Consider the following 12,500-nt stretch of genomic DNA (forward strand, 5'->3'; position numbering starts at 1 on the left):
AGGAGTTAGTGCTAGGTCGTAGGTTTGCACCAGGGAGAGTACCTCACACACACACACACACACACACACACACACACACACACACACACACACACGAGATAGAATAGCTGGATTCTCTGACTAGTAAGACCAGTCCAGACACAGCTTTGGCATGAAAAGACACTTAATAACAATAATCCGGTTACAGCAGTGTCCAACCCTATTACTCTCCACCCACATCTCTCTGTTTATCAGCCTTTTGTTTCTCTCTCTCTCTCTCTTTCTTTCTTTCTTTCTTTCTTTCTTTCTTTCTCTCTCTCTCTCTCTGTCTCTCTCTCTCTCTCTCTCTCTCTCTCTCTTTCTTTCTTTCTCTCTCTCTCTCTTTACATACCTCTTCCATTCCATTCCTCGTCCTCCTCTTGCCTCATCATCCCCCTCATTGAAACTCAATGGGGCCTACCAGGGTCGTCTAAACACTGAACCAGGAGTACACTGTAGACACCTTGACCCTGGACAGGTTTACAAAAACAACCCCCCCCCCCCCCCCCCCCCCGGTCTCTCCCTGTCAAAACGTGTGTGTACAGCAGTTCTTTCACTAGACACTTGAGAGACCCTTTCAAGTACTCGTTTTGTCCACTTGGACTTGGAGACTAATAAGCTTTCGTCACCTCTCCTCTCCTCTCCTCTCCTCTCCTCTCCTCTCCTCTCCTCTCTCCTCTCCTCTCCCCTCTCCTCTCCTCTCCTCTCCTCTCCCCTCTCCTCCCCTCTCCTCTCCTCACCTCTCCTCTCCTCACCTCTCCTCACCTCTCCTCTCCTCTCCTCTCCTCTCCTCTCCTCTCCCCTCTCCTCTCCTCCCCTCTCCTCTCCTCTCCTCTCCTCTCCTCCCCTCTCCTCTCCTCTCCTCTCCTCACCTCTCCTCTCCTCACCTCTCCTCTCCTCTCCTCTCCTCTCCTCTCCTCTCCTCTCCTCTCCTCTCCTCTCCTCACCTCTCCTCTCCTCTCCTCTCCTCTCCTCTCCTCTCCTCTCCTCTCCTCTCCTCTCCCCCTCTCCTCTCCTCTCCTCTCCTCTCCTCTCCTCTCCCCTCTCCTCTCCTCACCTCTCCTCTCCTCTCCTCACCTCTCCTCTCCTCTCCCCTCTCCTCACCTCTCCTCTCCTCTCCCCTCTCCTCTCCTCACCTCTCCTCTCCTCTCCTCTCCCCTCTCCTCTCCTCTCCTCTCCTCTCCTCTCCTCTCCTCTCCTCTCCTCTCCTCTCCTCTCCTCTCCTCTCCTCTCCTCTCCTCTCCTCTCCCGTCTTCTCTTCACCTTCCACTTCTCCTTTCCGCTCCGTTACTTTTTCCTTCATGCGTTTGAGAACCCCACAGACTTCACAGAAGGAAACTTGGGCCGCCATTCCCACACCTGGCTGTCACTAAGTTGTAGTGTGAGGCCAGAATGAGTGACAACAACAAATAAATACAATGGACCTATCGCTAAGCCACGCCCCCTTTGAAAACTCAGACAAACAAACAACGCTTCACGACGGTGACTGACCGACCGACCGTGACTGAATGACATTCAAGGACTTACAATGGCGGGAGTTGGCAAATTTCTGATTTCTGATTTACCACAGCAAGTAATAGACATGTTTTTTTAAAGATGACAAGAAGATTTAGTCAAGAAGCTTTTCACCATCAGATATTAGCGAGTTTGTTTGTCCGAGTTTTCTGCCTGTAGTGACTTTTGCTGTGATATGATTGGACAATTTCTATTTTGGGGCGTGGCTTAGAGATAGGTCCATTGTAATTGAAGGACAATGAAAAACAAAAAAGGCATCGGATCGAAGAGGAATGTTAAGACATTTTTTTTTTAACTGGTAAATACTGTACGACTACAGTTTTTCAGATAATCTGCGAGGCTTTGTGCCCTTGACTGAAATTAGGCTGGATGAAGTTTAGAGGAAGATCTTGTATACATTACTAAATTGACGTTTATTACAAACCTGTACTGTTAGCTTGTTAAGGCTAGCCAGCGAGCAAATGCACCTAAACAAACAACAAGTCAGTTGAACTATGAACTTTAACTCTCAATTGACTATTTGTCAGTTATCACTGGTTGGTGTGGTTGATTTCATACCGCCCAAATCATGTCACCGAATCATGATGCCAAATATGACAGAATGATGTTTGATTCGGCCTTTCTTATGAATGGATGAGAGTGGCTGAACTCATTGTGCATAATCCTAGACTAAAGATGTTTACTTTGAAAGTGTGATTTAGTCCAGGGACTAGGCTTAAGCCTTGCCTGTGAAAGCCGGCCCCAAATGTGGCACTTCAAAAAGCGCACACTCCTTCTCCCTTCAACCCCCTTGGTTATTCAGACAGCACTGTATTTATAGACCATTGTTAGCCATTGAGAAAGTGGGCAGCCTGTGTGGTTTCCCCCAAAAAGAGAGAGCTCAGCTCCGTGCGGGAGAGAGACAAGTTGTGTAAGCGGGAAGGAATGCAGCAGAGACTGTGTGTGTGTGTGTGTGTGTGTGTGTGTGTGTTTGGCAGCTGGAGTGTGTGAGTGTGGGCTGCTGTAGGCCTGCCTCCTGTCCCAGGGTGGGACAACGTGTGCTGGCCCCGCTCCCCTAGACTCAGCCCTGGCCTAGACTCAACCCTGGCCTAGATTCAGCCCTGGTCTAGACTCAACCCTGGTCTAGACTCAGCCCTGGCCTAGACTCAACCCTGGCTTAGACTCAACCCTGGCCTAGACTCAGCCCTGGCCTAGACTCAACCCTGGTCTACTCAACCCTGGCCTAGACTCAGCCTAGACTCAACCCTGGTCTAGACTCAGCCCTGGCCTAGACTCAACCCTGGTCTAGACTCAACCCTGGCCTAGACTCAACCCTGGCCTAGACTCAACCCTGGCCTAGACTCAACCCTGGTCTAGACTCAGCCTAGACTCAACCCTGGCCTAGACTCAACCCTGGTCTAGACTCAGCCTAGACTCAACCCTGGCCTAGACTCAACCCTGGCCTAGACTCAACCCTGGCCTAGACTCAACCCCAGCCCTGGCCTGCCACTCCAGTCTACCTGCTCGGTAGGGCCTCACTGGGAGCTTTGAGTTTACAGTCTACAGTGATTACTGGTATTTGGTGTAGTATTGTCATACCTCCATCCCCTTGAAATTGAGCTTATTGTCCAAATTAAATTGTAAAAAAATAACAGAAGAAAAACTTGTAGTACCCACTAGTATCATCATCCACTAGTTCACTATTGTGAAAGGTATTCAAAACTGGCACGGAAACATCTACACACTAAATGTGTCGACACTTCCAAGGAAATACTTTCTTTTTGTTGTTGCAGTGAATTGACCTCTCCTCTTCTCCCCTCCTTGTCCCTCCAGGCGACAGACAGTGACCAGCACCCCCTGCTGGATAGAGCTGCACCTCAACGGCCCCCTACAGTGGCTGGACAAGGTGCTCACGCAAATGGGTTCCCCCAGCATCCGCTGTTCGAGCGTGTCGTAGAGAAACCCTTCCCCTCTACAACATCTCCATCGGGGGGGGGGGGGGACTCTACAACCACCCTACAAGCTATCCTGTCACCCCACCAGTGAATGAATCCACAGACCACGAACCCACAGACAGTCACCAAAAAACTGATGCACAGGGGCTCAGCAAGCATTAACAGAAGTGTCTTTCAGCCAAGAGAGTCAAGTCCACCCTCCCCATCTGATACCCATCTTACTACCCCCTCCTCACCAAGTATTGGTAGCACTTTTTTATATATATGTATATATACATATATATGTACATACATATACATATATATATATATATATATATACATGTTTGTGGCGAAAAGGGGACAAGTGCATTAAAACAGTACAGTGTTAGTATTGTCTCCAAGTGTCCATATCAATTGTCCATTTTGTCTTTTTGAACATGTGTTAATTAATTAATAATCTATTGGCATCTATTGTCGTGCCAAAGCCGCTGTAGCATGTGAGCAGTATGAATTCTTGTTTTTGGATGTTCATGAGATTCCTCCCGTTTCTCTGTCGTCAGTTCTCCTCGTCTACCTGTACATAATGTTGATGCAGACGTGCGAAGTCATTAATTAGTAGGATAGAAAGTGCGAGGGATTTTACTTTTTGTATAATATACAAAAGGACATGAAGTTGAACACATTGCTTTGGCATTTGTGTCTTATGTAGAGGCATTTCTTTTGAGTCGTATTTGGAGTCTTTTCTTTTTTTTTTACTCAATTGTATCAAATCCCCCATCGGTGACCAGTTGGAATTGTGTAGATTATTCTAAATGAAAGCTCCTTTTGACACTTCTTACACGCTTTAAGGCATCTGTGTTCTCCTGCTCGACATATGAATTTGTCATGTGATGATGACACGGCTCTTATCCTCTTTGTTTACTGTGGTTTTGTACGACGTTGTTGTCCGTGTGAGGAGCCCTGTGACACACTGGGATGCGGAGAGTTGACAAAGCGAAGGATCAGTCAAGCTTCGGTCGTGACGTACCAAACTTTCCCTCTCCACTTGTTTGCGTTCTTGTTGTCTCTCGGTGGTGAAACTGTTGCAGCTGTTGTGTAAGCTACGAGTTCATTAGCTGAACAGACCGTGTCAGGCCTCGGCTGGACAACATTAGCCAGTCATGGGAGTTGGGTAAAGGAAGCACATGCTGATCTGGAGCTAGGCTAATGAAACAGTGCCTTAGCACACAGTCCAGGGGAGGATGGTGGAGCCAGAAAACAGAGGACAGCCTCTAGGTAATGCATGCAATGCAATGGAGGCCGATGGAAGTAGAAATCAGAGCAAAGGCTCATTGTAGTGCATGGAACGGAATAGGGAATGGTATCAAATACGTGATGGACACCGTTCCTCATTCCATTCCGTGCATTGCAATGAGCCAGTCCTCCGATTTTCTACCTCCACCAGCCTCTACTTGATGTAGTCTCTCATCTGAGACGTTATGCCAGTAGCCTGGGCGGGTTCCTATTGTTCTGGAAGTTTTCCCGTCAGTCCGTTACTGTACTAATCAGGCCTTTTGGCAGCGGTCCAAATCCAATGTTCATTCTCCCGCCCCTCTGCGACGCGATTGGGGCGGAGGATTTGAACTGGTGGCCAGATGTCCTCTCCCTGTCAGACGTTTAACTGGAACTTCTTTACCCATCACTTCTGAGTCAACGGAGAAGAGACGACAGGCCCACTTTAAACGAAATAGTTGTATGTGATGTTGATGAATTGTGACTGTAGAAGGCCTTATGAAGGGTTAATGACGGCCTTATCAAGCCTTAATGAGTTATCCTTCATTGAAAGTGGGACCAAAACGACATACATACGTATAATGACGTACAGTATAGATGAGAGGTGCAGCACTGCTTGTCTCTTGGACACTGTAATATACTGTACATAGAATACTGTACTGACAGATTTCCACATACACATTATTAACTGACCCCAAGTGTCAAACTGCACATTTTTAGAACCTCTTTTGGTATGAACAGTGTTGTCTACTAGACAAGGGTTGGAAAAGGTCTTCATTTCTTTGAAATACTTTAGACGTGATTTCACTTGCTCCGTGTAACAGAGCCAGTGGAATAGTCCCGAAAGTGCTAAACTATGGCCGACCTGCACGCTGTCAAGCAAAGTATTTGAAAGAAAACAAATTATGGTTTTCCACCCAGGTCTGGGTTGTTCATTACCTTCTCATTGACATAGGAGTCACTCAGGACCACCTCAAAGTTTCAATCTTAACAATCGACGTGAATATTATGTACATAAATCTATTGGAAAAAAAAGACGATTGCATGCTTCTTTTTTGACACTCTCTTTGTACTGTAGATTCTATTTTGCTACCGAGTATTTTTGTAGGAAGAGGATGATGTGTCGCTTTATGCTCTGCTACCAGTGTTGTGCATCTCAATTGACACAAATGCTGCCAGCAGGTCTTGGGATGTCCTTGTGTAATATACCAGATTGACGTAATTTGGTGATAAGCAGTTTTTTTTTTTTTAAGGGAAATGTTTGTCAAGGTTGGGCTATGTACTGTAGGCGAACCAAATACCCTCTTTTAAATACCCTGTTCTGTAAAGCTGTGTGTGTGTGTGTGTGTCTGTGTGTGTGTGTGTGTGTGTGTCTGTGTGTGTGTGTGTGTGTGTGTGTCTGTGTCTTTTGGGGGGGGGTCTCAGTGCTTCTATTGCGTCCTATCCCATATGTGCAAGCACTTAGTTACATAGCGTTGACCAAGCACAAGCTTCTGACCTACAGTATGCTAGCCCAACAGTGCTGACCTTATACACGACAGGAGGGGTGAGGACTATATCTCTGTGTTTCACTGCTGTGCCAATGTTCAATTTGTTTTTCAACCCTTAATTGAATTTATGAATTGAAAATTGCCCATTGATATACATAGGATTCTTTCATTGAGTGAATTTAAGTTCAAATCGTTCTCTATATGTACATTGTCTTACTGTAGATAAGCGTATCTACCGATATGAGAGGGACTTGCTCTCTATAAAGCTATTACCAAGTGTCCATGTCAACCAAACTCAAAAGAAAGTGCAAATCCCATTGTAAATACATTTTGCCTGTAGGAAATGTTCTATGAGCAAATTGTGTGTTATTTTGTATCCGCTTCTCACGTTATAGTGCTTGTTGTGTTCTCTCTTTAGCATACTGTAATCTGTGCATATTAGTTGTTTGTGATTTTGTGCTTCGAATCTTTTAGATTATTTTTTTGTATAAAGATATATCCTTTATTATTTCTCTTGAAAATGTTGAAATGTTTGTCAAAGTAATGAATTGTATTTTTGTTTGTTATTGTTGGTCTTTTAAAGGTCCAGTATGTAGATTTGAGCTTGTAATAGTGCTAAACGGCTGGAATGAGATCACATGATGAAGAACGTTCAGTGAAGAGTGCTGTATGTAGTCCAAACAAAGTGTTTTCTAAAAATCCGGTGTCTGGGAGGACACTGGCCTTTACGTGCCTATTTCACGTTCGGTTTGTTTACAAGGATGTGCACATGTTTGGGGCTATTAGAAAACATACAGTAGCATATGCACGTTTTTTCAAATGTTCAATGTGGCCAGCGGGGGCAGCATCACGCAGAACTAAACGCTGGACCTTTAATAAAGAAATATATCAAATAATTTCTGATATACCATTTTTTTAATATAACAATAAAATATGTTCTTAGGAAAGCTGCTGCTTTTTAAGTAGTTACTTTGACTGACACACACATCACAGTGTGTGTCAGACACTATCGCTGAGAGTGGATTCGTGGTGGGTCTGTTTGGGGGATAGCCTAGCCCTCTAGCCTAACCCCTAGTCACTGAATGAGTCACCTGGTGGTACTCCAGACGGAAACCAGGCCCGATAATTACAGGCTTGCTGCCTGACGTGCGCTGTTTCACTCTCTGTTTCCCCCGTTGCTAGGTTCCAGCTCATGTAAACCATAGCCACATCTGTGCTCAGGGAAGCACGTCCCACAAAGCCCCGGGCCGAGATGTAAAGACGGGCTTTGTTCAAGAGGAGGCGGCCCCCAACCAGCCATCCCACACGGCCCAGACCACTGCAGCTCACTGACAGGGTGTGTGTGGGTGCAGGCCTGCAGGGAGGCTCCCTCCCTTGGCCAGACATTGAGATTTAGGGAGGAGCTTCAGGACTTGGTGCCAAGTACAGATTCCACAGGTGTAAGTGGATTAGGGCAGAGTTATGAATCACTCATTGAAGTTTCTCCATTTTTTTGAATGTTGAATGTTGTTCATTCAACTTTAGCAAACTGGGGTAAAAAAAAAAAAGAAAGTCATTCATATCGGTGGAATTCATTGAGATCATCCCAAATAGCCCAACAACAGATCTGGGACAACCTCCAACGATAATAAAGTGAAGCAGAATCAGAGTACCGTATGTTCCTGCTGTTGGAGGAATGTCTTGGTGTTCCATTGTGCTGCCACTGTGCAAATGTTCTTTCAGGTATTTCACTACAAAAACAAACAGATACGTGAGCTCTGAGATAAGGCCCCAACCGATTGGTCCCGGATTCATAAGGATATGCAAGCGTTCATTCCAACCCAGCGTCAACACACTTGTTCCAAGTCAAACAATCATCTACTTGTGGTCTTCAGTGTGGCCCATGATTCGTTGAATTAGGTGTGTGGGAAACTGGGATGGAATGAATGTGGGCAACCCATTAGTTGTCTTAGACTGGAATTGGGGACCCCTCTGTACTGTGCTTCTACTCACTACTGCTTAGACCTCTACTTTCCTTAGTTCTTCACTGTGTTCCTTAATTCAATAATAATTTAAATGATTAACAACACTGTGGTTTGGAAGGAACCCAACATGAATCTTTGAACCAAGTATGTGTGTAGGACTCAGGGTCTTGTGGTGGTGAGACAGCTGTTTGGTGAGTATGAGTTGGTCGGTACATTATATAAGGTTTATGAGGTGAAATCTGGTTCACTCTGTGAACAGTTTGATATTTCTGACAACATGATTGCTGGATTTCAAGTTGGCCACATATTTCATCATCAGAATACTAAGGAATGTTTTTGAGTAAAAAAAGCTATGTGGAAAAGTTACACAACACAACACAACACAACACAACACAACACATCCCACATTCCCTGACTGAATTGTGCTTTCAGGGTCACTGGTGATGTCCTAGTATTCATGGTATTCACCATTTCACAAGAGTTTAACCCACTACTCCCACTCAAGAGGTCACTGGGAATGTTGTTGATTGGCATTGACTTGTTTATGACTTGTGGCCTGGGGTGGTCCAGTGGTCTAGCACCGCGGTCTACAGTGCATGGGTTCGAATCCGGCCCATGCCCTGCTGACATGCCCTGTCTCCCTTCTTCTCCTTACTTTCCTGTCTGTCTTCACTTCATCTGTCCAATAAAATGAAAAATATGAGTGGCACTGCCCCACAAAAAAGAGAATTAAAAAATAAAAAACTGTTTATGACTTTTACAATAAATACTGGTATACTGTCATCTTGTGTTATTGTGTTTGTTTGCTTTTGACATTATTTACATTACATTAACACTATCGTGCGAGATTTAAAAATAACACAGCAGAGACAAGCAAACACTAAATGCAACGCCATCAGGGTTAAATACGACTACACATTAAAGTACATTTTTACCAGTTTTGAGTTAAATTAACTCTGAAAAGTGTGATTATATTACTCTGAAGTGTGATTAAACCAGTGTTAAATATTCTTACACATTTTAGAATTTAGAATTTAGGCTACTCTGAAAGTTTGACCATAGAGTAAATGTAATACTATTTTCGAGTGGGACCAAATGTTATCTGAAATGGAATTAAATTCAACTCTGTCACATGTCATTTTGGGGATTTTCCAGGACGTCATCTCAACGACTTTTTAATTACCTGAATACAACCGGCTGTTTTAGGTCACCAAAAAGTCGTTGGTCCTGGAAAAGACGTCATAAGAATCCCCAAAATGACATCTGACCTAGTCCTGGACGTCTTTGAAAGACATCATCATGACGTCTTTATAATGTCGTTGTGCTTGCTGGGTATAGTTTTATAGTTGATCAAAACATGTAAAAAAATTAAAAATAAATACAAATTTGCTCTAAAAACTCAAAACAGGTTAAACATGAAGCAGTCTTAATGTTAAACACTCAACCACCTTGCTCCAACATCAACAAAGAGATTTCAGATGTTTCCATTATTTACCCCTCATCTATCCAGTCAATATACATCTGTCAAATGTACATCTGTCAAGGACACTAACCTGATGAGCCATAGAAGATGATTTAGTTGCCTTATGATGCCATAGCTCTGCATTTAAACATTGAGTTACACCATATGTTGTTACAATACGTGGTTTTATTGCATTTACTGTCCATAGTGGTGTCCATATCATAATGAAATCCCACACACCCTTAAAGACGCACAGCTCAGCCAGTGACATCACTGTGGTACCTCTGCGTACAGTAGACTAGGCCAACATGCAGGATGGGTCAACTTCACATCGAATAGAAAGGAAGCAGTAACACACATGCTCACAGAAATAGGCAAATAGTTCAGATATCTCCTTCTGTTAAACTACATTTCGGTAGATGTTTTGTTGTTTAGGATATCTAGTGATATCTCTCATGACGTTGGAAGAGGATTAGTAAACAGAACGACCTGCAGAGGAGGAGAACAAATCAGATTTGTGAATTGTTGTCAAACAGCACCCTCTGCTGGGCATTCTTCTCCTGCTGCCAAAGGCATAGGAGTTGTTCAGAAATAGGTTGTGCTACCGCACAGAGTGTCAACTTAATTCATGATGATCAGATAATTATGCATGTCAAGGTAATGTTCCAACAAACTACGAGAATTTCACTTGACAGCAGAGCCTACTGTAGGTGTCAGTGTAGCAGGAGGACAATAATATTATTATATAATATATATATTAATAATATATCCTGTAGATGATTTTTCTCAACAGCTCATTCTAGTATTGAATGTGATAGCCTAACTAAATGATGTATGAACATCAGCAGTGATGTATGAACATCATTTAGTTAGGCTATCACATTCAATACTATAGTTAGGCTATCACATTCAATACTATAATGAGCTGTTGAGAAAAATCATCTACTGTCGGGTCTCCTTATGAAGATTGAATAAATGAGGTACGTTATATTCTTCAATTACTTATTTTCTTTATTATGTCTCCTTCATATCTTGATTATTGGTGGATAATTTCAAAGGGTCATACATTGAGCAGTCATTTAGCAGATGCTCTTATCCAGAGCGACTTACAGTAAGTACATTTGCCTACTTAAGTTAATGAAATAACTTTCTTTTAAGAATAAGAAGCAGATGCCAGAAGCAGTCACAGTGCTAGAAGAAAATAATCTTCTTATTTTTTCCATATAATCCAAGAGAAACAGAGACCATTTAAGGGAGAGTTGCTTGGTTTGTGCATTGCCACTCAATTAGTATTAGGCTATATTAGTAGAACACTCGCACACACACAAACGCACGCACACACACACACACACACACACACACACACACACACACACAAAAGTGTGCTTATCACGCTTATTAATTTATCAATCACATAAACCTTCTGCCCCGTTCCTCTTCACTAAGTGTATGACATCAATACAGACCCGCTTATTGGGATTAGTTGTTCAGGAATTATTACACAAATCATTAGAGTTCATTATAACAAATGTAGTATTGTTGCATGACGACGGACTGCAACCTCCCTCCCATTATTTTCTAGCAAGACAGTGAAAGGATGGCATGGTGGTCTGTTAGAGGAATGATGATGGGGGAGGTGGGGGGGGGGGGGAAGGTCACTGTGATGACAGTGACAACATTTGTTGGTACACAAATCAATCCTCCTAAAGGTCAGCCTTTGATTCACACCCCATTTTTTCTCCCACCCTCTTTCACCCGTCCTTATTTTTCCTCTCCCCTTCCCTCCTCTCGCTATTTATCTCTTCCATATATCGTGAGATAGATTGTTGTGAGTTGTGAGTTTCCACAAGCGGTCCAAAGCCACTTTTCTCGGTCTTGGAATAGCTCCCTGCCAGGTAGGAGAAAGCGCAGATTGTGGACGTTATCAGCATTCAGCAGAAGTCACCGCCGACCTGATTGCGTTGCCATGGACGGCTGCTTTACAGCTGTCTCTGGACAGAAGTGGGCGCCCGGCCCTTGCACGCCAACAAAGACAGGCCACCCGCTTCCCCGACTGGCGCCCTCATCCTGCAACGCCATCCGTCCACGCCACCGCCATGTTGCTAAGCCAACACTTGTCCTCTCTCTGTCACCCGTGCCCGCCCCGGCGAGGCCGCCTGTCACCACTACGGCCGCTTCTTCTTCCTCAACAACATTTCAGGAGCACCTGGCCGGCGCTTCTGTTCCACAGAGAACTCTGCCGTTGAAACATGTTAAAGTATGCAGAAATTAGGAGACATGGGCTGTCAGATTTGGCCGGGGTACCCGCCATAGCTTTTTGTAAATTGCACTCCTCCCAGCGACACCTCTGAAGTCATCTGGTAAGGTCATATCGCTGAGTGTACCTTTAATACGCACAACCCAGGCAGAAAGAGAGAGAGAGAGGGGGCAATAGAAGGAGAGGGAGAGAGAATGAAAGAAAGAAAGAAAAAGAGGGAAAACATTTTGGAGAATGTCTTGTGAGAGACGCAGTCATGCAGTAACCCAAAACCCCTGAAAGGGGGGGGGGTGGGGTGGGGGGGGTGAAAGAACAATATGGAGGTGTGAGAGAATTAGACAGGAACGAAGGAGGAAAAGAAAGAAAAACAGAGAGAGGGGAGAGCGAGGGAAACATATTTATTGCCATCCACGAGGCTGTCAGTGTTTCTGATTAATGGTAGGCCGCAGCCCTGCCTGGTGAGAGAAAGCTGGTGTTGTTGGAGTGTAGAGAGAACCCAGGCGCTGACCCACGACTAATAACATTCGACTGGAACAAGCCGGCCGACCTGAAAGATGCCGGTGGTGGTGTGTAGCCTACTGCTGTTGTTTGGACTTGGCGGTGGAT

The 12,500-nt window shown here is 44.4% G+C and overlaps 1 protein-coding gene across 2 annotated transcripts in view; it reads left to right on the forward strand.

Moving 5' to 3' along the window:
- Positions 1-3,469, forward strand: part of smad3a (SMAD family member 3a) — a gene marked incomplete at both ends in the record, with an annotated part of 30,478 nt that extends 27,009 nt beyond the window's left edge. For both annotated transcript variants that reach the window (XM_080533003.1, XM_080533004.1), the window contains one exon: positions 3,346-3,469. In XM_080533003.1, the coding sequence (XP_080389129.1) occupies positions 3,346-3,469 (124 nt within the window). The remainder of the gene's footprint in view (positions 1-3,345) is intronic.
- Between the last annotated feature and the right edge of the window lie 9,031 nt (positions 3,470-12,500).

Source organism: Nansenia antarctica, assembly GCF_963989245.1.
Source record: "Nansenia antarctica genome assembly, chromosome: 5".
NCBI lineage: Eukaryota > Metazoa > Chordata > Actinopteri > Argentiniformes > Microstomatidae > Nansenia > Nansenia antarctica.